Raw genomic sequence first — 27,687 nt, forward strand, 5'->3', positions numbered from 1 at the left:
GCTGAAAAACAGGGTCCCGATTACAAATGCCGCTCTGAAACAAAATCCCCATTACAAGCGGAGCTGGTAAACGAGGGTTCCATTATAAGCGGGGCTGGGCAACAGAAATCCCATTGCAGGCGGGTTGGAAAACAGGCTCATGGAAAACTTGCTTCATGAGAGCTTAATACATAACAGTACAGAACACCGTTGTTGTATGTGCGTTTTATCTTATTTGCTTTTTCTTATTATTTGAAAATGACATTACAGCCACTTTTTCTTTTTAATTTTTGGGGTCCCCAAGAGAGCGGGGCCCTAAGCTATAGCTTGTTTAGTTTATATGCAAATTCGGCACTGAAGGTGACATCCAGTACTTCAAAAGCAATTGGTATTACTTTCGATTGTAATGTAATAGGTTCTAGGACTCTGTTTAACTCTGCAATGCACAATGATTTTAAGACAGATAAATGTAGTAATATAATGATGCCAAAAGTCGTGAATAATGAATTGAAGTTTAACACACACGCAGAATCGTGCTATTGAAATGCCAGTGTTTGTGTGCTGCACTGAAAATAAAAGTAAGTGCTTTTTAAAAAGTCGACTAAATAATGGACAGGACTGGCTAGTGTTGTCTATTGTCTCATTTCAGAAAGAGAGGGAGGAGAGTAGTGCTTTGTGTCAAGGGGGGCCCGAGGGGGCATGATTCTGGGGGCCCAAGGGGGCCCGGGCTCCCCCAAAGCTCATGTGCGCCCCGCATTTTATTTATGAATATACAATATTTGGCATAATTTGAATTCAATTTGTCTTAAAATCCTCATACATGCCTTCTGCATTTTAATTCCCCCAACCCCCCAAAATTTACAGAGAGATCGGCGCCCTTGCTTTGTGTCGGCGCGATAGCTTCTTATAAGAGGGTTGCAACTTGCAATTGTTTACAGCAATGTACCACATGTCTTACCCGTGTGGCATTAAACAGATTTGTAAAAACCCTTATTATAGCATTGTTGAGTTGATCTCTGTTGCGTTCAGAAGTCTTGGCGGTCGGTGCTTGTTCAACTAATATGTCGAAAAACCTTATCAGCGATTTCTTCTCAGGCTCAGTGTCATTCTCGTGTTCAAAGAAGCGCGATTTTCAATCCATTGACATTAGTGATAATCGTTCTTCTTCAATGGGGAAAAAGACAAAAAAAAAAAAAAAAAATACAAATACAAATACATGTGACAACCAGGATTCGCAATTTGAAGTGTTTGATTTCGAAGAAAGTGAAAATGAACTAGATGTTGGAGAGAGCGAAGACGACAGCGTTGCTTCTGAAGCTACTCATTTATATTTTTTGTCTCTTGCTTTCTTGTAATAAATACTTCAAATATAAAAATGTTTGCAGCAGCCTATTTTATCCTTGTTTTACTTTACCTACTTATTGTGTATTTTATGTTATTAACGAAAAGTAGAGTATTATCTGTTAGTCTGTGTTGTTTGAACCTTCTTTTATTTCTATGCATTCACGTGCATTCTTGGAGGGAGAGGAGATAAAGCTGTCTTGAACTTCGTCGACTACACAGTACACACCGTTATTATTGTTTAAAACAAACTGAAAGTAGAGGTAGTGTGTGTGCCACGCGGAATTCGGTAGGTCGAGCATATTGCCACGAACTCCCGCGGCCCATCCTAAGTCCTGCATTTCTTCAGTCTCACCAGGTGAATGCTGGAATGGCACCTTCTATAAGGTCAACACAACTGTTTTCCACATCCTTGTTTCTCCCCTATTTCGGTCTGAGCCTTAGCTAAATAAAGAGTATAAAAATTGAAATTTAATTATTGTCAAAAAATGTCTACTTTGCCCAGTTCTCATTTTCATTGTCCGCCCACCCAGCAACTAGGTCCGCCTCTTTCCGCCCACCCCATCAAGCGTTCCTGGCGCCGTCCCTGACTAGTTGTCATATCAAAACTGTGATAATTTACTAAATGGAACAGATATTCACTATTATTCGAGAACTGAATTCTTGCATTTGGCAACAATCAAGCAATTTGTGCTCGGATTTATTCGACCATTTGCTTTAGCATTGTCCATGTGGCCTTAAACTAATGCAACCTAAACATAATTTATGAATGTAGTATTCAAATAGAAGGTCAGCTTAGTAAATGTAACTACCATCATCATGAAGTATGTTTTCAACAAGAAATATTTAATTTAAATTATATACTTATGGCAGATTTTACCGAACCATTCAAACTTGCCGCTCCACGCAAATGTACGTGTTGCATATATGGTAGAGCCGGCTCTGCATATCATATATATCTAGTCGACAAATTATTTATATATGACATTTAGAAAAATACTATTAGGCAAATTAGTATTAGTTTTTACCTTTAGACAAGTTATTTGAATTTTATACTGTTTGTGACATTACTTTCGTACTTATTAAAGGCCTGCTTTCACGAAAAAACAAAAATTCATTTCTACTTTTATTTCTTAGTTGATATTGATGAAAACTGCTGAAACCCGAATTGTTAATAGGTATGGCATTCATGTAAATTGTAAAATATTTGTAGCGTATCAGTATCTAGCGTTTAACTTATGTTGCATTTTACGGTGATTATACATACATAAAAATATTTAATACTTAAATAGACGTAAGATGCATTAGAAATGACTATTTAAAAAAACGAAATTTAGAAAAAAAGGAGAGGCAATGTTTTTTTCTAAAAAAACGTACATTTCTGAAAATATACGAACGTTTTTTTTTTTTCTATTTACAACACTACTTGGGAACAACCACCGTTTTCAGCATTCTCGTTGTCTTGATCCATTGCACCCTGCTCTGTATTTTCATTAATTATAGTTTCTACCACTTCGATGGAATTTTGCATTTCAGTGAATCTACGTACAATTCTTTCCATTTTAAGATCACTTTGTTCAATTCGGAGAGTTGTCTGGTTGATTTTACTATTGAGTTGTGTCATCTGTTCACCAAGATCTTGCTTTAATTGTTCCATCCGTTGGTTTATTTGATCAGCAAAATCTTGCTTTAATTGTCCTATCTGTTGGTTCACTTGATCAGCAAAATCTTGCTTTTATTGTCCCATCTGTTGATCAATTTTATTGTCAAGTTGGCTCATTCGTTGATCCATTCCGTCAGCAAAATCTTGCTTTAATTGGTTAATCTGTTCCGTTTGTTGATCCATTTGTTGTTTAAAGAAATTTACTTTTTGTTTATACTTCTGAATTTAGCGTAAATGTATTTTTTCTTGCTAAATGCTAAATTTGTGACTCACCGTTTCTGACTCAGATAATGACGCCACAAAGAAAAAACTCTCTCTTCAATCATAAATGGGAGAGTGTGTAGTAATTGGCGCAATGTCTAGGACCTGTTAAACACAACAAATAGAAAATCGGAATAAATGACGGCAAGCAGCTCTTCTTATGCAACCTTTTACATTGGTTATAAATCCCATGTGGGGCTTCATTTGTGATAACTATGTGTAGAATGAACTGAAAAATTGTCAGTAGTAACCTGCAAAAGACAGGGAATTAATTGATTCTGACCAAATGAGTAGGAACCCTACCTTATAGCCTGAGATTGGTGTCGCAGTTTTTCGTTTACAAAATCTGGCAGCACTAGTTGTGGCTAAATATCAACAACAACTGTTTCTATCATACGCTTTGTTAGTGGCCACATACGTCTGCAATGAGGCCACGCAGAGTGTACCCACTTAAGCCAGTACTAATGATTCGATTGCTTCATTAGTGTGTATTCTGTGACATCCCGTTCCCTCCATCTTTTTCTTCAAGATTTCGACGGAGTGAATTAGGACGCCATTGAGGGAACATAACGGCGTAATCTCAAAGATTCGAATAAGTTGAGCTTTAGCGGAAAATTTGGTTGAAATAGGAATGACAGATGACAAAGTCGATGCCGAAGAGACATTCGGGTGTAAGTAGTTCGTATTTTGATGAAGTACTGCTATGATCTATAACTAAAATGTAAATAAATAACAAAGTCTGCATTAGAATAAAGTGAACAATTTCGTGGTATATTATAGACTTTTCAAGTTTGCAATATTTTTTTATTTTTATATAAAGTTTAGTCAAAAATTAGCCGGTTCTGTTATCCATACATGAATTCCTGAACTATACATTTTTCTTCAGGAAATATGCTAGTAATGCTTTTAAATTGTTTCTTTGGGGTGGAGAGTTGCAGTCAGGAATGTAGGTTTACTTTAGGAGGGCCATTATATGACATAGGTCGTGTTGATATGCCATAAAAATGACAGTCAAAAACTCGGCAGATTTATTGTACAGATCCATACGTAATTTCATTGCATACATACTCTCATGCTGACATTTCGTCTGATTCTGTTCATTTTCGTGTAAATTTTGTATTTTAGGGTCGCCATCTGCTGAAGTTAACCCTTACAAGTTTGTCTTGTAAATTCTACATATATGTGGATCCGTACAGGGTAATAGTATACAACAGCTTCTCATCGTGTTCCGTACTCGAGGATAGTTCTTACTCTTGCACCACGTACAGAAATGGTGGTATGTCATGTACAAGTGGTAATAGAACACATAAGAAACCCAGATCATGTTGTACTCACACTGGAATATGCAGTATGAGTACACCGTGATCTGCGTTTCTTATGTGTGCTATTACAACTTCTACATGAAATACCATCACGTTTGTACGTAACGTAACAGTAAGAACTATCCACGAGCACAAGACATGCAATATTATTATTATTATTATTATTATGCGTTCAAGTACCTCCCCCCCACACACATAGTGAAATATAAAGTACAAGGGCACTACAGAGGCGCACATAAAGTGCACCGTACTCGAGGATAGTTGAAACTCTTGCACCACGTACAGAAATGGTGGTATGTCATGTACAAGTTTCAGTCGATAAGTAAATGAAAGTCGCTTTGTTACCCCATTTTCAAGTTCCTAGATCCTCAATGAATAATCCGTAAAATACTGAACTTCGTGAGTCCTCGGGAAATGATGAGGACCTGTTGTATACTATATCCCCGTACAGTAAATGTGCACCTATAAAAAATATACCAAAAACAACCTGTGTTAAATAACCATTAACAAGCACGAATATTTTATAAGCGAGTCAAGCCAGGCCAAAGCTAGTTGGCCTGCACCGGGGATATCCGGAGTGAGCAGGTGTGTCAGCAACGGTGGGCAAGCGCGTAAGCTAAGATACGGTATTATACATTATTCGGCGTAAGCTCTAAACTCCGATAAACAAAATATTTGTATCCTTCCGCTTGTCACAAATACGATTGGGTAGTGATGTATCACTCCCCACGGGGAGGAGCAAATTATACACGTGCATTTTGACAATACTGTCTCGTGTTGTCCAGATACTTACAGCAGCAGCAGAAAAGAAAGAAAAGAAACTCGAAAGATTAAAAAAAAGTATTTGAATTTCGCTCGTAAACAATTGTTGCTTAGTGAGTAAAGGTTTGCCTTGTTGGTGTTTCATCACAACACTCGCGGAACCGAGATTCATGCCAGTCATCTTTCAGACTTTAAAAGCAGAACACGCGTCCACAGTTGAGTTGGCGCCAGAATTACTGCGCATGCTTAGTGTTTATTTCTATTGTTTCATTAGCCACACTCAATTGCAGTATTATTAGATAATCCGTATTATATTTTTGTCATTTATAATAATATAGCAGTTTTATATGAAGCTTCATAGTAAAAGTAATAATGCAATCACACGAACTATTTTGCGGAGGAGTACAAGCGTCGGTAGGACAACAGCAAATCAGCGAGATTTAGTTTCACTTGGCTTTGTTTATCGCAGTTTAGAGCTTACGCCGAATAATATTATAGATGCATGTGTACTGTGTTTGCATCATTAGATGCCTTACGTGTCAGCTGTTTTGTTACAAATTGAGTTCATACACTAGATTGACATACAGATTCAGTTGTGTATGGCTTACTTAATGGACTAGATACTAAATAGCGTGCTTAAAACTATACGTTGCAGGTTCCTATGCTGAAATGAAAGTTATTATTTTCGAGCACCATAAATTAATTAAGGTTGGATATGTGTGCTTATTGGTACATCTGGCTTAATGTGTTGATTGAAAAAAGAAGCGATGTACATGTTGTGCAAAAGAAGATACTGATGCAAACGGAATACTCCAGCATAAATAGTAATTTTACGGATAAGGTTAATAATTATAATGAAGGCCTCGTACAGAATAAAAGTCCGAGTGCCGCTATGTTATTAAATTCATGTTTCTGACTCAAACTAGTCTGGAAAAGCAATTTGAACTCCATTGATGCATGATCATAAGTGTATACAGGATGCGAATCAGTTTGCATTAGCATTGGGAATTGATATCCTTACGCAGATATGAAAAATACCATTACTTTTAGTTATAACAAGCTGTCATATTAGAATATGATTTAAAAAAATATATTAACCGACTTCAACAAAGCGGCTAAAAAGCCTAAAATAATAATAATTAAGCGCGTAAAAGAAAAAAAATCATTACCATTATCCATAAAAAATTTGAAGTCTGTGCCAAGCCAAACAAATTAATGCTTAATATAAAATTAGTTTAGTTAGTAATTTTAAAGTTTTTTCGAAGGATTTTCGAAAGGTAGGGTTAGATGGGGGGGTTCGAATTTCCTTTCTACTTCCTAAATTAAGGATGATTTACTGAGGGATGAAAATTAAAAAAAATATAAAATAAAATAAAATAAAATATTTTCTCATGAAAGGCTTGTTTATATTTCATATATATCAGTATTTAATTAACAGCTCTATATTGTGGGGTAAGTGAGAAAAACCTATGGGGTAAATTCTCTTCAAACGATTTTCTTAAATCAGGCAATCCTGCTCATATTTCATAAATAAATATTTCATTAATAACACGATCATATGTTATAAGTAGGTCCCGGAAATTGAGGAAAATTCCTCTTTTTTACGAGTGTCCGAAGACGAGACTTAACGTAGTATATGTTCATATTGTCATTGTAGGCCAGAAAATGGTGGGTTATATTTGTCCCTTTTTGTCTTTTCCGTTTTTTTATTGGTCTTTTTTTTTTAAGCATTTCATAGGTCTTAATGTCTTTTCTTGCACTTCATCTTCTTACAATAAATTTACTGGCCACTAACTCGAATCACCACCACCTCTTAAACATCTTTTCTTTAGTAAAGAAAATTCCAATGATAAATCATTCTTCAACGACTGGACTGATACGACCAGATCTGCAACAATCACAAGTCAGATAAGGAGGCGTAACAATGTCCTCCAGCAAGGGGAAGTGAGGGTGAGGAAGTTTTCTTATTTTAGTTTGTACTTCAGTTTGTTGAAGGAGGACAGACCGTTAATGGGGCGTTTACACTTAGTCGATTTGCGTTCGATTCAGTTGAATTGACGTCACTTTCAACTTAATCGACCGTGTAAACGGGACTTCAACTTAATCGCTTGTTGATCGAAGGCGACTAATCGACTGGCAACTGAATTAAAAGACGTTCTATTTTCTGTGGTTGAAATAAGTGAACACATCCATCAATCTGATTCGGCCTAGTTGCTTCGATTTAGTGGCAAATGCAGGGAGTCGATTTAGTCATGCGACTAAATCGACTAAGTGTAAACGCCCCATAACCCACCAGAAGCTCGTATTTCTTGATCATTATATTCATTAAATATGTAATTCTAATTAAATTGGGTCTTATTTTTATGTCCTTTTTTTCAGTTTTTAGGTCCTTTTTTAAGATATTTTTAGGTCTTTTAAAGGTCTTTTTTAGGTCTTCAACTTCCGAGCCCTAGTCATAACTAATTTGTCCTGAGCAATATGTATATACCGGTACGATGGGTAGTGTATTCTTACGAGTGAGTTTTTTTCGAATGATTTTTTCAAAAATGACTCAAGCGCTTTTGTTCATATTTCATAAAACTCATTTGTTCTAAGAAAGTATACGAGAGGTGGTTTACTCTTAAGGGTGAACTTCGGACAATTTCCCTAGAAATGACTCATGCAATTTTTGTTTCAGATTTCATAAATATATATTTCACCAACTCGGTATTGTTGAATAAATTATTTCTTACTAAAATATCCACAAGGGATACTGTACTGAATAAGTTTTCTTCGGGCGAAGTTCTCCGGAAATGCCATATACACTTTCGTTCGTATTTCACAAGAATATGTTTCATCAATAACTGCAGCATAGCATGATTTAATTTATGGTATTGGAGCGAGAAACTTCAGTGCGTTGGCCCATATCTTCTTCGAGAAACAGACAACCTGATACGTCACTGCATGGTGATTGTTCATACCGAAATTTTTGTAAACGGAAATTTTCGGAATTAAAGCAGACATACTTGTATTTGTAGTGATAATTGGAGTTGCGATTCTGCACAGCATGTTTCAGCTTCCTTCTTGTGGAGTTAATATTTCTGTAGTTATTTGTTGAAAGTAGTGTTTAGCGTGAAAAGACTGCAGTCAGCTGAAGAATTTTCAAAGTACTGCACGAAAAGATTTCCAGTATATGCAATGTCAATATTCGCGTGTAAGAAACTTCACGCTATGAAAGAAATAATAATAATAAAAAGATGCGAAATTTGTGTTTCATACGTGTATAATTTAAACTACTCTTCAATCGAAACTGTCATACCATGATCAAGTTCGTCTTGTCACACTAATATGCATCTCTGCAAGAAAATTAAAAAAAAAAAAAAAAAAAAAAAAAAAATTAGAACTGTTTCCTACGAAGCACTTGATTGACAAGCCCGAACCATCGTAGTGAAGAGTATACGGATGCGCAGATCCGTATACAACGGCCACCCAGATTAAATTCTGATGATCTCCAGATAGCCTTAAATTATTATCTTAGTGATGATTTGGAATGCTCCAAACATCCTCATGTGATCGAAAATGGGCAGAAAATTAGAAAATTGAAACGTTTTATTAGGCATTCTATCAAAGAAATTCACGGGCTGTTTAAACAATATAAAAATTGATCACTCGAAATTATATAGTATTACACCGAAACCCCATAGCAGAACATGCCGCGATCTGCGATGTGATCGCAAAAAATTTGCCGGGTCTGTGAGAAATAATTGCCAGAGGAATAAATAAATAAATAAATAGCCAACAGAAAAGTATAAAATCATTCCTGGTATGTGTAGATGTGTTAAATACACGGACAACTCACATAAATATAGTTTGAACTGTTTTTTTACGTCGCGTAAACAGTATTTTTAACAATCACAAGTGTTTCATCTGTAGAATTCTTGCAGAAAATTTTTGATTTACACAAGTTCATCACAGGAAGACAAAGTTTTGCCATCGGGGGCCGAAATGACAACCTGTGAGAAAGGTCTGTGTGTGTACTATGCGAATTTCAAGTTAGCTGCTACTGCATTGCAACAAATAAAAGGTGCAATTTGTATTGGATTTCTTATGAATGACTTATTTTCGTTAGTTCTATGGTCAGAAGAAAATTACACCTGTCTTCTGCAGGAAATCTATCAGATATTTCGTAACAGTTCTCACTAAGTAGGTATTGAATAATGTTGAAAAGAAGCATCCTTGTACTCATAAAATTTTTCAGTTTTATCTATATCTATCAATCTCTATACAGGGTGGGCCATAAGTCCCTTACCACCCTTTGTAAAATCCGTGTTCGTGGAAAATAGTGAACAACAACCATGTAGTAACATAGGAGGCCAAGGGGGAAGTCGGATTGTGATGGTGACCAATCTGTCGGCCATCTTGAATTCACGTCAAGATTTTTAAATGGGAACATGGTCATGCGGCACATTATTTTAGGCTAGAATTCAAAGACAAACACAATGGTGAAATCGATTTGTTGATATCTTAATGTGTTCAAAAGTTACAGGCATTTCGAATTGCTAATTTTACCGTACTGTTTCAGTTGTTGCAGGTGAATAATTATGCCGCTAACGACATCAAAGAGGAAGGAGTTGATCAGGGCATGGGGAGGAAGGAGTGCAAGGGCTGTAACAGCTGAATTCAATGCCAGGCACCCAGATCGACATCCTGTGTCCCATGTTAGTGTCGCTTAACTATTCCAGAAATTCATGGATACTGGTCCCATAGCAGATAAACCCAGGTGTGGAAGACCCACGACCGAAACAGATGAAGCCACATCAGTAGCAGTGCTGGAATCATTTGCTACATCACCACACTGCAGTATCCGTCGTCTGTCCATGGAATGTAATGTCAGCCGTACATCCATCAGACGTATCTTACAAAAAAGCAAGTGGTATCCGTACAAATTGCAACTGCAACATCATCTATCTGAAGATGACCCTGATCGTCGTGTGGAATTTTGCGACTGGGCCCTTGCACAGTTGCAAACGGATCCCACATTCCACACATAAAATTTTATTTTCCGATGAGGCCAATTTTTATGTCACTGGGGAAGTGAATAAGTAAAACTGTCGCTATTGGTCCCCGACAAATCCTCAGTGGGTTGACCCTTGCAAAATGGTAGGTACAGGCAAATTAATGGTGTGTTGTGGTCTGTGGGGCACCAAATTAATTGGTCCATTCATCATTCCTAGTACCATTACTGCTGAACGGTATTTGGATATGTTACGGGATCTCATCCTACCTTCCATATTGTCCGAGGACGGCATATTTCCACTCTTTTTCCAGTAGGATGGTGTCCTCCGCATTACGGGTTACAGGTCCGTACCTATCTGGATGAACAACTTCCTGGACGTGGATTGGGCGCCGTGGTCCCATTGAATGGCCAGCACGATCACCAGATCAGACGCCCTTGGGTTTTTATTTGTGGAGTCATCTGAAGGCAAAGGTATACGCCGAAAAGATCCGGGATCTTGAACACTTGGAAGAACGCATATTTGCAGCCTGTGCCGATATTTCACCAGAAACTCTTTTAAGAGTCATGGACACTTGCGTTAAACGACTTACCTTGTGCAGAACTCAGGATGGGGGCCACGTAGAGCACGTGCTCCGCCATGCGTGACAGGAGGTGTAATTAAGTAACAATTTGGAATGCCTTTAACTTTTGAACAAATTAAGATATCAATAAACCGATTTCACTATTGTGTTTGTCTTTAAATTCTAGCCTAAAATGATGGGCCGCATAACATCTTGACGTGAATTCAAGATGGCCGCCATCTTGGTCACCATCCCAACCCGACTTCCCTCTCGGCCTCGGCCTCCTATGCTACTACATGGTTGTTGTTCACTATTTTCCACGAACACGGATTTTACAAGGGGTACTAAGGGACTTTTGGCCCACCCTGTATATATATATATATCAAGTAGAATCATCACTATCTCTCCAAAAGTCTCCAGCCAATTTTTCCAATTTTCTGTTCCATATATTCCAACGAATTCTTAATAAACGAGCTCACATTGTTTATTCTAGTCATTTTGCCAAATCTTTTGTAGTTTATGTTTCACCTTCTAGCATGTTTTCAAACCACTAGTTCAAATCTCACTTTCTTTCCTTCTGAGAAATGTCTTGGAAGGTAAGAGCGAGTGAGAATAAGACTAATGTTTTATATATATATTCTGCTCTGAAGAAATGGTTATGTCGAGATTTTGTCCTGCTGAGATTTCGTTATGCAAAGTTTTGGGCTACTAGGTTTAAGCCAGGCGAAGTTTTGGTTTCACGGACTTCTGAGTGCCGACATTTCAACCGGACGTTTTATGTGTATACCTTGAGAGCAGGTCAAACATGGAAAGACCGAACTGTGGTGAACGGACTTTGTTTATTGTACGAGTTTAAACTAGGAACAAATGCTACTGAGACAGGAAGAAAAATATGGCAGGCTTCCGGTAAGAATCTGGTAATCAGCTACAGTATAGCAATGATATAACAAATTAGAGAACCGCGATGAATCTCTTCAGGACGCACCACGTAAGAGATACTCAAAGCAGCTATTGAGACTGATAATGGGCAAATACGTGATGCATTTGAATAAAAATTCAGTTGCAGTACAGAAGGGATCACCTCCACCAACGTGAGAAACATAGTAGGACGATGCGTCTTACATAAATTAACTGTAGTTCTCAGAAAATGACACGAGCAAATTTCTATGTTTCTTTGTTGTCGCCAGGTTTTATTGATGTTGCAACTCTTCAGCAGTTGCAACATAAATAAAACATAGAAAACCGTGGTGTGAGTGCTTGTGAATCGCAACTGTGTTCTGTTTCATAACCAAGCGAAGCCACATGTTGCTAATTTTATTCTCGACAATGACACCACTATCCTATTTACTCAGGAAGCCCTAATGTATCCCCACATTCCGTCAGATTACCATTTGTTCCATTTATTGAGACAACCAATTATACGTGAGGTGATGATTCCGAACCGTCGACGAGGTGACCTGCATATTGGACAACTTCTTTATTTCACTTCACAAAGTTCCCATCGCATTGAGATTTATAGTTTGCCGAATCGTTGGAGATAACTTATTGCTGCTGAAGAGAACTATTTCGATTTTTCAAGTTGTCTTGTTACCACCTTTCTTTTTGTATAATCTAAACCCAATAGAACTTTTTAGTACCTCAGATATATATAATTTTATTATTATTTTTAAATGAGAATTATTGTTTGACCTTTGTTTTAGGGACAAATGACCTGGTCATCAAATTTATACAAGCGAGAATGGACTTTGAGTGCTTTTTTACGGGAAGAAGATTTGCGACAAGAGATGGGTGGAAGTAAGTACCGAAATTGGTTTGCAGATTAAACTTAAAATTAGTTAAGATTTACTAAATTGGTTTAAGTTTAATGTAGAACAGCGCTTCTTTAAAAGTGGTCGTCGAGGTATACCCTTGTTGTCCCCTTAGATTCATCGTTAGTCCAAAATAGGTAGAAAAATGAAAGTGTGCTCCGCGTAGCGTAATCGCTGACGCTCTCGTCTTTGGTGCGAGCGGTCCCGGGGTCCATTCCCGGTGGAGACACTCGGTCAAAAAAGTGTAAAAGCTTTTCAGGCAGCCATTTTGGGTGGGGTTTCCCTGGGTTTTCCTCATTCACATCAGGCAAATACCGGGATGATACCTAACATATAGGTCATGCTACTTCCTTCCTTTCTTCCTTCCATTTCCTCGGATAGTGTGATGACCAAGGAACGTCATTCCTCATGCGTGACGGGAATTAGATGTCGAAAGCCCAGAAATCTAATTCTTAATGTTAATCCTAGAAAAATAAAATTCAAGTGAATTTTACGCATCACATACTGTAGTTGAGAATCGCAAACAAGTAGAGATTATACGAGTAAATAAGGCAAAGATTATAAAAATTCTAATAGCTTATATAGATGTATTATTATAAAATCCTCTTTATACCTTTCAATTATTAAATAACTAATATGTGTCTTTTTCTGTTAGTAGACCTTCCTTATGGCTACATGATTAGCGTACGCGCTTTCGGTGCGGAAGACTTGTGCTCGATTCCCGGCGAACTCATGTAGTTCGGATCTCAGTGTTTAGCTGTAGGTTCACATTTCATATAGCCACGGTGTTGAAAGGGACGCTAAATTCCAAATCAACCAGCCAATCTTCTGTTAATAATAATAATAATAATAATAATGATAATAATATAAAATGAAGGGAAATTTAATTTATACTACTTCAAAAATACAATTTTGCTGATGTAGTGGTACAAGCTAAAAGCATTTTTTAAAAGAGTGACAAATTTACTTGTGAAGGAGTGAAGAATAGGGTGATGGATAGAAGATTCTGACTAATAAAAATAAAGCCTTTTTCAAAACAAGCTTGAGAAACGCTGATATAATTGTATTTCGTAACGTCGATAATAAACTTTAGAGGTGATGGTTCTCATCCAAGGTAGCAAGGAAGTCTATGTAACCGTAAGTCGAATGTATTGCTTCTTTGAAGAGCTAGATGCTTCCGAAAACGTGTACTTTGGAGCTGAAAATGTTCAAAACCACTAGCCGTAAAGCTGATACAAGTCACATTTTATTTTCTCTTCTGATACAAGTCACATTTTACTTTCTCTTCTAGAGAGATAATGCCGTGAAGTAAAGGTCATATATGTGGTGGTTCTTTATGGTCAGACTCCTTTCCTAACTTTCCCCTGTAACTACAATAAATAATCGCGTTATAAACGTGTTGGCTTCAAAACCAGAAATTTTGCTATTAAAACTCATGAGACTCAAGTGCTGTAGTAATTGCTTAGTTCCCAGTTGGTAAATAGATTGGCTTTATCATAAGTAGTTGCTCCGCCCAAACCTTCGGCCCGCTGTACACCATGAACTAATTAATTAATTAAGACCTCTGAATTGTTTACATTTAACATTTTTTTACCCCCTGACAACCCCAAACTCCGTTTCTTTTTTGTGTAGTTATTCAAGGACTTTGGTATACAGGTAAGTGATTGCACAGGTACCAACATTTATGTGGTTATTTATTATTAGAATTAGCGTGATGTACAGTCCGGACGTTTGTCATTTATTATTAATATATATTAAAATGCTACAGTAGCAATTAAAAGCGCCTGAGCTCCAACCTATAGCTTTGGCTTTCCAATCTTTCATTTACGGTTATGTGTGATTTCACGTTTAACAGAGAAAAACATTTTAAGTATGTGTACTTTAAATAAATTAGTTAACTATATATTTTTCATAAAATTTATGATATAAAATTATTGTTCAAAGCCTTTGTACTTTAATAAGCCTTCTCTAAAATCAATGCACGTGAATTGTGCTTCCATCTTCCGATTTCTTTTAAAGTATATATTGTGGAAGTTTATATGTTTGTAGTCAATCCTTTCGACAATGAGATCTCGGAAATTACAGGCTCTAGAAAGATGACGTTTTCACTGATCGATTGGAAATTTTGCGTAGATTGTCCAGTTCTAATTGAATATTAAAAAAAAAAAAAAAAAAAAAGTCATTATTTCTTTATTACATTTTTTAGGGTACACTGGAAGCGTTGAAATTTAAAAAAAAAAAAAAACTAAAGCATCATATCCTACGGATTATACATTCCAACACCACACTGTTGTATATAGGAGTTGCATATGTCTCAGGCGTTTGTTTCATGGCCAAATAATAATGAAAAAAGGAAGGATAACCATTTCTCCAGTCTAAGATGAATCTTTATTTTTGGAGTGCTTTGCCCAATGAACACCACATATAACTGCCATTATAATTAATTGTGTATGTAATGTATTTGGTTATTACATACTGCATGCAAGAAGAAAGAAAACACTGGTCATGCATGAATTAGAAACTCCAACCGGAAGTAGGCTCAAATCTTGCAAACGGTGCGAGATATTAAGAACAAAATAATCGAAAAAAATCTCCCCTTTATGATACGCCTTGCCGATTTTTTTTTTTTTCAAGACTTCTTTCACTTGTGTCTGTAAAGGGACATGTACAGATGTTGTGAGGAATGAGAAGGATATTTATGCTCATATGCGAGTGATGCACTGTGTAGGGAGCTCAGGTTCAGTTAGTATATATATATATACAGGGCGGCGCAAAATTTCCGGTCGCCATTGGCGATGAGAAATTTAGAACTTGCTACCAGTGTTCAGTAGGAATTGTTTCTGCTTAAACTCGCAGGGCTTCGCAGGTTTTGTTCGCACGAAAATAATTGTCACTGAGAGAGAGAAAACATGGAATATGTTATAATTCGCCCGTTCTTTCCTTAAGGATTTAAGGACTTTAGAGTGTAATCGACAGCTGGTACTTCAGTGCAGAGAGAGAGAGCGTTACACAAACGTTAACATGTATATGAATTGTCCAATTCAAAATTATCCTGAATCTGACTGGTTTTGAAATTTTATTTCCTGATGTAGTATCTTTCTTTGACAAACCAAATTCCTTGGGGGGGGGGGGGAGGGGCTGTTATAATTTGTACGTGAGATACTGGCGATCATGATTTTTGGTTGGCGAGTGCGTCTGTCTTTGAAATTTTGCGCCCAGATATATATATATATATATATATATATATATATATATATATATATATATGTATATATAATCTGTTAATCTCTCTTTATATAAAGATTAACCGAACAATGTGGTTGGTTGATTTACAGTTTAACATAGAATCAGAATCACGTTAACTTCTATTGGAAATGGAATTCGGGTCTCTCGCATCGAGGTGTCTATGACCACGGAAGAGTTCTAATTAAACAGTTTGTTCAGTGGTGAAACAGTGGTCCTTCAGTAATAAAGTACATTCGCATAGTAAACGGCTATCGTCTCAGTGTGTCACGCGTATTCGTAATAGTAAACAGTAACTCTAATAGATGTCACTACCTGCAGGATTGAGTTTAAAACAATGTCCTTGAATAATTGCATGAAAAATATGGGTATGGAGTTTAGGATAATCGATGAGCAAACTAAAAATAAATATTAGGTTGTTCCATACAAAATGACCGTTTTAGCGCGGGTTTTGTTTGTCATAAACGCATAAAGTTTGAAAATATGTAATTAAGTATGTTGTATCTGGATCAATACACATCTTCTATCAAATGCAAAATGTTTTCTTGCGAGTTTCAAAGAATACTTTGGTCTTAGAGTCAATAAATTCTTTTAAAGACTGTTTCGATAGCTTTTTGATTGTCAAAACATTGCATTGAAAAGCATTCAAACGTTTGAAGAGGTAGTAGTCAGTAAGAGATAAGCCTTGTGAGTATAGTGGATGAGGCAGAATCTCAAACTTCATTTTTTTCAGTTTCTGTAAGGTTACACGCGAAGCTTGTATATTTTCAGTGAGAAGAATTACACTTGTTCTGTCTACCAAAACTGGCACTGAGGACAACAATTTTTGATGCACAATATCAATTTGTTGACAGTAATATTGTGTAGTAATGGTTTCACGCACTCATAGGAAGCTGTAATACATAACTCCCCATTGATTACATCAAACTATCACAATTTTTTCCCGTAGGTATAGGCTTGGTTTAGGTATGCTTTGACATTTGATATACATCCAGCCATTGTGCTGAACATCTACGATTAATATAGAGATTGAACTTTTCATTACATGTGATTAGATGAGCCAGAAAGAGATAATTTTTGTCTAAAACTCAATGATGTGCAAATCTCCAAACATTGCAGTTTATGCCTCTTCGTCAACTTATGAGAAACCCATTTGTCAAGCTTTTTCACCTTCCCAAGAGTTGCAAGGTGTCTGGAAACTGGTTATGCCTACTTCAGTTCGGCAGCAAGGATCCGAACAATCATTAAAGGGTTATCTTCAACTATTGCTATCAGATCATCATCACAGAACGATTTATCAGAAACCAGCGTCTTACTGTGGGTTCATTAGTAGCAGAGTCCTTTCCAAAAGAACGTTGATGTTTCGAGTTACTTGGATTGCAGAATGTTCAAGTTTGAATTGATAAAGCCTGAGAAAACGTACGAGGGCAAGTCAAGAAAGACTTGGACTGATTTTTTTCCCGGCAGTTCTGTTAACGCTGGAGCTTCATAGTTTGGCATACAAGTAGGGTGGGTCTTGCTGTGCATATATATAAAATGTTGTTAAGGAATCATTGCATGTTTGGTAACCACGACTTTTTATTGCAGGTGATGTTCTGCGCCGCCTCTAGAAGTCGCCTGTAGAAGAAATGGAGTCATTACGAGATGAACAATTTGCAGCTATACGGTTCTGCTATCGCCTGGGGAAAAGTGCAACAGAAACTCTAGGAATGTTGAGAGCAGCCTACAAAGATGACGCTCTGCCACGAAGTACCGTGTTCTGGTGGTTCAAAGAGTTTAAAGAGGGCCGAATGACAATCGCGAAAGCTGGTGGACCAGGTGTATCAGCGTCAGCTGTTACTGAGGTGAACATTAACACGGCAGCAGTCATTGTTAGAGAAGATCGCCGCATCAGTATCGACGATCTGGCAGCCGCACTACGCATATCTCATGGCTGTGCCTTCAAAATTTTGCATGACCACCTCCACATGAGCCGAGTGTGTGCGCGATGGATTCCGCGACTCCTGACACCAGAGCAGAAGGCCATTCGAGTGGAGACTTGCAGGGAGCTGTTGCAAAGGTTTGAGGATGGTGGAGACGCCTACCGCACCGTGCGACTTTTTTCTATTCCCTGCCCTAAAATCCAGACTGCGTGGACGCCGCTTCTCCGATAATTCCGAGGTTCTGAAGGCATCGGAGACGGTTTTGAAGGACCTCTCAAAGAATGGCCTGCACACGTGTTTGAGGACTGGAAGACTCAAATGAAAAAGTGCATTCAAATGGGCGGGGACTACTTTGAAAAGGATCATGTGCCTGTTGCTGAGTAATAATAAATTGCCTAGAAAAAAAAACCAGTCCAAGCCTTTCTTGACTAGCCCTCGTATATTGTGGGTTGCCATGTCTATACTAAATTTATAATTTCTTTAATATTTGTGGCCTAATCCGAAAGGAAACATATGAGTAGATAAATCAAAAGTAAGCAACATAATTTATATTAAACTTTAAACTATAAAAGATAAATTATAAAGAAAATCAGAAAAAAACCGGTATGGAACGTTCTGATAAATAAATTTGTTAAATATAAACAATTAAAACCTTCAATTGTACACGATTTTAATTTAGAATGTACAGCGGGCCGAAGGCTTGGACACAACAATTAGTTATTGTAACAAATAATATTTAATGCAAATTGTTAGAGTGAGTAAATCAGGGGAAATCATAATTTAGTCAATTTAAAGATAAGGGAATAATATAATTTTTATAGAACATCTGTAATAGATTTTGGTGTCGTTTAAATAGGATATTCGTAATAAATCGAAACTTCATACCACACAAAAAATTCAAAGAAATCGACTATTCACTGTTGAACAATATGATATGTATTAACTCTTCTGATAATTATTGATCATTTTAGAGATGTTACAAAATACCACACTAATTCCAATTTCGATAACAAAATTCCCTGTTTTTCCAGTTCGGTAAAATTGCTTTTGTAGTGTTAAATTTAACACAGTCTGAAAGTAGGATAGTAAGTCAAAGAATCAATTTAATAAAATATAATTTACCGTGTTAATCCTTTATGAAAACCTTTATTAGAAAGGCCAATAATACGCGACTTGGAAGTCATTGCGTTCGTTTTTTTTTTTTTTTTTTTGTTTTTGTTTTTGTTTTTGTTTTGTTATACGTACAATTTCTATCCCACAATCAGCAATTTTAGCTGGTGAGGCGACAAACATATTTACACAATGCTTACAGGAGCTTCATTGAGGTTGTGTAATTATCATACATTCGGAGCAGGAGACTCAGATTCAGTTTCAGGCAAGAGCTTATATTCAGAATCCACATTAGTTGCAGTTACGGACGACTTGTTTAAATTTAGTAAATACCTGGATAATATTACACTCAGCATCAAAAACATTATGACTATACCTTCCTATATCTCGTACGTCCACGTTTGATTCGCAGTACACGCAGCTTGGCATGGAAACAATGAGGCCTTGGTAGTAGGGTGAAGAAATGGGGCACCACATCTGCGCACACATATATATCCCTTAATTAAAGTAAATTCCGCGGAGGGAACGATGAGTTCGGATCTGACGTTCAATGACATCCCAAAAGTGTTCAATTGTGATAAGATCGAATGGTTTTGGGGAGCCTTACAGCACTTGAAATTCACCAGTGTTCCTCGAACCACTGCAACACAACGTTGGTCTTGTGACAAGGAGTTCTGCTGAAAGGCACCATTGCCTACTGGAAACATAATTGGCATGGATGAATGTTCATGATCAGCTATCCTTGTAATGAAGGCAGTCATGATTCATAGGACCATTCAACGTCGTGCCATTGCTCTGCTGTCCAATGAGGATAGTTACGTGCCCATTCCAGTTGTAATCGACGATACCCGATACTGTACGGCTAACATTGATACAATATGAAACATCGGCTGGGAGGCCAATATCTTAACACTGTATGGTAAGCTATGTGATCAGATGCATTCATGCTTCGTCCACCGTTAAAGACTGCTGTTAATTGTACTACAGTTTGTGTTCTAGCCTGTTTTACACCTCGATAGTCTACACCTCGACCTCTTTAATCAGGTGTGGCCACTCTACACTTGTCGTATGATGCTGGTTTAATCTTCTTTTCCATGCCTTGGAAGACACTAATCATGCCAGCTTGAAAACACATTACATGTTGCGCTATTTCCGAAATGCTTGTTTCCAGCCAGCTGGCCATCACAATGTGACTCCTATTAACTTTAATATATCCCCGGTCTTCCCTGTGCCCCGCCACACTCGAATCATTTTGATTTGGCTGGTGCGGTGTATATGCACCATATTATACATGGTAGTCAGAGAGTCCCTTTACAGCTGCATTTATTTCATCCCTACATTAATAATATTTAATAATTCTTGCAGTTACTTGTTCGAAACGTTCGTATGTGCATCTCCATTATTCCTGCACAGCTTGATACGCCTCCATGTTCTCTTACTCATTCGCTTGATGAGCTGGAAGGCTTCAAGCACAATTCCCGCAGAACATCATTGTACACGTACCACTTCGTCCTAATGTGTGATTTGATGATACCCCCACAGGGTATTGTCTGGTGTCGTAAGGTAGAACTTAGTGCTTTAGTTCATGGAACATATATTTTCACTAAGCGCTCCTCTAAAGTGAAGTAACTGGTATCTGCCGTTGTTGTTCACCACGCAGGGAAAGGCGAGACAGTGACCTAGTCAATGCACCTTCTCCCTCCGTGGCCAGTCACGTGACAATTCACGTGAGGAGCATTGTTGCTATATAAATAATCAAGATGAGAAGTTGAAATCTTAAACATCTCAACATCTTACAGGAGACTCAGATTCAGTTCGTAATATTGTATAGTGATGGTTTCACGCACTTCTAGGAAGCTGTAATACTTAACTCCCCATTGATTACATCAAACTATCACAATTTTTTGCCGTAGGTGTAGGCTTGGTTTCGGTATGCTTTGACATTTGATAAATCCAGCCATTGTGCTGAACATCTACGATTAACATAAAGATTCCACTTTTCATTACATGTGATTAGTGCATTTAGTGCGGATATAAAGTAACATTCTGGCCACTGTATACTGCTAATAACAATATGTGTAATGAACACCTGTTGCTTTAATGTCTAAATGTCTAACACATCCTTGTAGTCTCCACCGTGCTCCGAACACAAAATAATGCGTCGCCAAGTTCAGTGGAACATTCGTCCCAGCATTACTGGAGTAACCCGTCTGAAAGCAAGTCTTACAGCTTCTTTCAATTTATTAATCGTAGCATAACATTGTGCTGCAACAATATTTATGATGAATCTTCATACCGAATTGTCAAAGGTCGTTAAGTCCGGACTTCAAGATGGCCATTCAAGTGGAGCAGGCAATGAAGGTGATCCGTGGTCAATCCAGTGTCCTGGAAACACCCCATTGAGGTATTTTCTAACCGAAGTGTAATGAACCAGTTTCGTAGCATATCAACATATCGATGTGGGTTAACAAGATCACTTTTTTTGTCCGCACCAGCTCTTACCATGACATGGGGAGGATTATTCTGAATCTCCTCATAAAAATAAAGGTTTTTCTTCAACTAGAAAACATTTCTTGCTCGGTAGCTTCAGTATATGGCACATTCATAACTGAAAAATCACTTTTGTATGTTTCGGGATAGTGTCAAACACCTGCAGAAGTTCGTCACATGCCTCCTTCCTTCGGTATTAATGACTCTTATGTAATTCTTAAACGCGTTTCATGTGCTTGCGCAGAGTTGACCGGGATATGTATCAAGTTCCGCGGACCGTTTGCAAGTTGACTTCATTGGCGATCTTTTCACTGACGCTGCGACTTGTCTGGATTGTTCCTTCCTTGTTGATGATCTATCATTTCGTCGTTTATCTGTGACTGGTTTTTCTACTGCCGGTAGAAAACATAGACAAAATGATCCCAACGCAAAAATGTTCGTTTTGGAGGGTCATCTCGTGAACCCAATTACTTGTAACGATGCATTCTTTAGTGTCAGCCATTGCTTACACTTGAAATAAGAAAGAAATACATTATAATTCCGTCATATATACACCCTCCATTCCAAAAGAAACCGAACGTTTTAAAAAAAAAACAAAAAAGCAATGTACACTCATGTCCAAAATGATTGTCGCATATCTATAACTGCCTTCTTGTAAGAATATAATTTTATAATGATTTTGCAAGATGCTTTTAATACTGATACTATGTGTATAATCGGAAAATGTATATTTGTCTTAGATTTCATAGGAAAAGAATTATAAATGCGAAAATTAGAATGAGTAAAGCAAAATATTGCAAAATGATCAAAAAAGTTTTATTTTCGTTTTGTTGTTCTTATGTAATGCTCTTTTGACATGAAATTTGCCACATACACGTCTTTGCCGATTATACACATACTAACATTGTAAGAAATACCGGGCGAATTCGTTATCAAATTATATTCCTACAACAACATATTTATAGACATGCGACAATAATTTTGGACATGAGTGTACATTTTGGAACAAATCATTTTTATTAATCAATGTATTCCCCTTCTGCATCGATACACATATTTGCACGCTCCAACAAGTTGTCAAACGACTTCTCCATGTCCTTTATTGGAATGGTCTTTAGAACGGCGGTCGTCGCCTTCTCAATGGCATCAATCGATGCGTGCCACTTTCCTTTCATCGCCAAATGCAGTTTCGGGAACAGATAGAAATCGCACGGAGCGAGATCTGGTGAATAGGGCGGATGATGCAACCGAATAATGTGATTTTTGACCAAAAATTCAGTTACAAGTCGCGAACGATGTGATGGTGCATTATCGTCCAAAAGAGTCCAACTGCCGATTTCGCGATATTCGGGCCGAATACGACGAATTCTTGCCAGCAAACGTTTCATGACGCCCAAGTAAAACTCTCCAGTGACTGTCTGACCGGGCTGAACAAATTCTTTGTGGATAATTCCTTTTGAATCGTAAAAACAAATCAGCATCACCTTAACTTTTGACTTCACCAAGCGACTTTTTTTTGGGTGTTTCTTCATCCGGCGCTCTCCATTCAGCACTTTGCCGCTTTGTTTCGGGCTCATATTCAAAACACCACGTCTCGTCACCAGTTACAATCGATTTCAAGAAGTTTCGATCCTGCCGAGCACTTTTAACGATGTCTTTGCAATGCGCAATTCGATCAACTTTTTGGTGTTCGGTGAGTTTGTGTGGTACAAACCGCGAATTAACCTTCTTAAGGCCCAAAACTTCGGTCAAAATGCGGTATGCGGTTGTTTGAGGAATGCCTAATTCCATTTCAATAACTTTCACCGACGATTTTTTGTTATGTTTGATGAATTCACGCACTTTTTCGATGTTTTCTTCCGATAATCCGGTTCTGGGACGGCCTGATCTTTCGTCATCATCCAGCGTCTCTCTACCCGATTTGAATCGCCTGAACCACTCGTAAACTTGCGTACGGGATACACTCTCATCACCATATGCATTTTGTAGCATTTGGTGCGTTTCACTAAAAGTTTTACCCAGTTTAACACAAAACTCAATTGTAGCTCGTTGTTTGAAACTCATTTTCCGACCGATGTACACAACACACTGACAGTTGAAACGCAATAACTTTGTTGCCGTGCATCCAAATGTCATGACATTTATACCAGTTGTCAATGAGGGACTACGCCATCTACCGGTAAAATATTACAACAGATGGCACTAGTGGTACTATTTGTTTTCAAAAGTTCGGTTTCTTTTGGAATGGAGGGTGTATTTACAGTTTCTATAATTACGGTTTACGTAGTTTGATTGTTTTATACTTAAAGAAGGAGGGGGATGGGACTTTGTGCTTGCCCTGTAGATTAATCGCATTTTTTATTATTATTATTTGCATCGCATTTCTATGATTTATGCGACAAACCTCGATGCGATATCGCGTTTAAAATATTCTGGTATATTTATTCATATAATATTTTCTTTCTTTTACAGTAAAGTAATTGCTTCAATGGGCCTGGTTGGTGTTCTTACAATTAAAAAGTGCCAAAGAAAATGGGAGAATCTATGTCGAAAATACAAGGTAATTTGTGTTTATCATTATTTAATTTATGGAAATTACTAGCAGTAAGATAAAGCAACAGTTTATTGCAATTATGTCTTTGTAAACTATTTTCGAAAACTAAATCAACTAAATACAGACTAATTATTTGTTGAGCAAAGCTATATATTTTTATTGAAAATTAAACATGTGTTACAGTGGTCTCAGTGTCTGATGAAGTCAAAGAGTTAGTTGGTGAAACTGTAACACATGTTTAATTTTTAATGAAAATATATAGCTTTGCTCGGCAAATAATTAGTGTGTATTTAATTATATACAAAGCAATGCTTCTAGTTATGACAAACTACTGATTTGGAAATCTCATATGGCTTTCTCCATCATCAAACTCAACGGTGAGTTTTTTTTGTGAATGTGAGAGAGAGAGTGAGTGAGAGAGATAAATAAATAAATAAATTTCAACTATTGGGTGCGGCAGGCATTTGAAAACAGACATTATAGATGTGACACAGCATCCTGTACGTTATAGTTACAAATTCTTTCTTTTGGAGATAGACATGGAAGAATCTAGGGTAACGCACAAAATTAAGAGGCATACTATCATTGTCTTCTTTGCTGCAGGCCACTCCGATTCAGATATTGCTGCACTCTTTAATATCGCCTGGTCATTCATCTTCAAAGTTTGGAGACAACTGGGAGTTGTCAGAGGTAATTTAGAGATAGTTTCCCTCAGGAAACGACATTGTTGCTGCTAGGATATTATCAAGGCAACGGAATTCGTCCGTTCTATCCAAGTTGCCATCGATGAAAATCGTGGGAACTCTATGCGGCCATACGCGAGAAAGCTGCAGATCGATGAAGCCACCATCCGATGTGAGGTTCATGAGGATTTTCGTTATAAGTAGTACGTTTTTCCAGAGGACAGTTCTTGTCCAAGAGAGAACCAGCACGAACCGATTGATCAGAGCTAAGTGCCTCCTGAACGAGCTGAAACTTCTGGAGGAGCCAGCCCGGAATGCTTTAGTTTTCCTACATAAAAAAAAATCCAGGACCAGAAGGTGAACTGCAAAAATATTCGGTGACTGTGTAGAGGCCATAAGAAGGTTCCGACCATCATACATACCAAATTTCCAGCCTCAGTGATGAATGTGCCCTATCATGGAGGTCTTAGTGTACATCATGTAGAACTACGTTGACGGGTTCGGTCTATGTGTGTGTGTTGGTTTGGCAAACACTTATACTTTAATTTTCAGCTGATAAAGGCAATATTTTTGAAGTAATGAATTCCAAATCAATAGTGGATTTATATCTCCAGCATTTCTATTATTATAATAAAATCTGTGTGTATTGTATGTGTATTTTTGTCAATGATATTTTAAAATAATGAAATACTCTCTATGTTGCTGCTTTCTTCAAGTTAAACAGATTAAGTGTGAAATTGTATATTATCAATCTGTAGAATGGAACAACTACGTTTCATTGATGCGGCCGCAGTGGCTCAATGCTAAAGCAGTCATCTCTGGTGCGTGGGGCCCCGGGTTTGATTCCAGCTCGCGCCATACGAACTTTGTGGACAAACACCATGTGCGTGGGTTTTCTCGGAGTTTTCCCGTTTCCTTCCCCTTTCTTCATTCCACCATTTCATTTATTTCTTATCATCACCGTCTCCCTTAGTCTGGGGTGCATAATCGTGGCATGTTAAACTAAATATTTCATTTTTCATTTCGTTTCATTGATGTATATTCTTGGTATACTACTAGAGAAGGCGGGGATCATACACTTTTCTTTTGCGCTCATAGTATATAATTTTTTTTTATTTTCACAGTACATATGAAATTTAAAAATTATAGAAGCGAATATTAAGGTAAAAGGGTTGTCCGATAAACAAGTGGACTGGGCTTGTGGTTTGGGCATACGTAGAAATAAAGAAAGAAAGAAAAAAAAAAAACAGTTTTGTTGATTGGTACACTTATTTAGTTTGTTTGCTATATACACATTGTTAGCCATCTATTTCATCGTTAGTCATCTATTTCCGCACGTAGACGTTCGATTTTCAAACGTAAATGAATGCTGCGATGGATTCCTCGTCCAGATATGCAAAACGATGCGATCCAGTTCCTGTGTGCTGAGGGTATGATGTCAGCAGGGATTGGTTGTCGATTATGTACGGTGAAGTGCTTATCGGAGTCGCAGAAGAACACGAAAGACAAATCTAGGTGCTGTCATTTCGATCCGGAGACGAAGAGCATGAGCTAATAATAGAAACGTTCTACATCACTACTACTCAAGAAATTACGGTCTTCCCCTAGTTGTTGAAAGATTATGTTGACCGTTTTCTTTGATCGTCGTTCCCCTATTCTCATTGGTTACTTGCCGAAAAGCACCAGAAGAACGCTGCTTGCTAATGTGAAACATTGGAACGGTTGAGGAGGAACATTAAGGACAAACGATCTGGAATGCTGCCTCTAAGCATTGTTCGTTTACAGGACAGTGGAAAGCCACATACATCAGCTGACATCTGGAGAAAAATTCGGCTGGAATATGCTATCACCCTTTGTACAGTCCCGACTTAACGCCGTGAGATTTTTACGGGTTCGGTCTATGAAGAGGACATACAAGGAGAAGCGCTTGCATCAGACCTCGAAGTACAAAATGTAGTACCGTATAATCATGATTTGACAGCCAGCCGAAGAGTAATGTATGGGATTGTTGTCTCAGCATATGTTAAATGAAAACCACTTCAAGAATCACAGTAAGTAGTCCATGTATTTATCACAACCCTTATCTATTATATAAATTATAGAACCTCACGTACGTATGAAATTAAGTAACCTAATGTAACAAACTGATTCTTTCTGCTGTAACAAAATAATGATTTCTTGTTACAGTTGATGAAAATATTGTTTGGTGGTGATAAATACGTTATGGAAATTAATTCTTAAATTTTGTCATGTACTAACACACAAGTAACAAATTCTGCAGAAATATTAGTGTATTTGTGTATATCTCTGGGCAATATTAGAATTAATTGTTGGTCAAATTATTTATCAAATTAAAATGAAATAATAATCGCTTTGGACCAAAAAAAAAAAAAAAAAAAAAAAATTAAAAAAATATGAAACCGGGAATTATTTGTTCTTTCATGTTAAATGGAAAGTAAAACAACAAAAACGTTTTTCTCAACTTTGTTTCGTTTGTTTTATGCTCTTCATATAATTATAAGTTTTTTCAGAATTACAAATATGTCTTGACAGATTATGAGATGTCTTGACATTGACTACTTTTTACTAGGATAAATTCAATCAATCGATTTAAAAAAAAAAAAAAAATCGAAAATTCTCTGTCACCTTCTGATGTTGATGGTGGGTTTAAGGCAATCACCAAATCAGGTCAAGATGACAGCACGAGAAGTTGTGGAGGTACTTAACTTCGATTATTTAAACGTAGCGCAGCATTTGAAAAAATAAATAAATAAAATAAAATAATAAAATAAAATAAATAGATGTTAACGAATTCACTGAGAACTAGAGGTGGTGGTGTTTGAAATTTTCTCTTACCCCAAAATAAGTAGTCCATTTCTCAGCCAAACTGAGGTATGTAAGGAGAAATGAATCTTGTACAACAACCGACACATTTTATCTGGGTTCACTTTTTTGCTCCTAAAATCTTTTCAAAGTCGACGCTGCAGTTAAAG

General features: G+C 37.3%; 1 protein-coding gene across 4 annotated transcripts in view; it reads left to right on the top strand.

Moving 5' to 3' along the window:
* Window positions 1-3,646: 3,646 nt before the first annotated feature.
* The window catches only part of LOC145664655 (uncharacterized), a 41,661-nt gene continuing 17,620 nt past the window's right edge, over window positions 3,647-27,687 (top strand). The window contains exons 1-3 of one of the 4 annotated variants that reach the window (XM_081731492.1): window positions 3,647-3,915; window positions 12,585-12,678; window positions 23,930-24,017. In XM_081731492.1, coding sequence (XP_081587618.1) covers window positions 3,876-3,915; window positions 12,585-12,678; window positions 23,930-24,017 — 222 coding nt within the window. In that variant the 5' untranslated portion in view covers window positions 3,647-3,875. Of the gene's footprint in view, window positions 4,014-12,584; window positions 12,679-23,929; window positions 24,018-27,687 lie in introns of all 4 variants that reach the window. The other 3 variants (XM_081731491.1, XM_081731493.1, XM_081731495.1) reach the window with 3 other exon arrangements.

The sequence above is a fragment of the Thermobia domestica genome, chromosome 11 (genome assembly GCF_964235325.1).
Source record: "Thermobia domestica chromosome 11, izTheDome1.hap1.1, whole genome shotgun sequence".
NCBI classification, from domain to species: Eukaryota; Metazoa; Arthropoda; class Insecta; order Zygentoma; family Lepismatidae; genus Thermobia; species Thermobia domestica.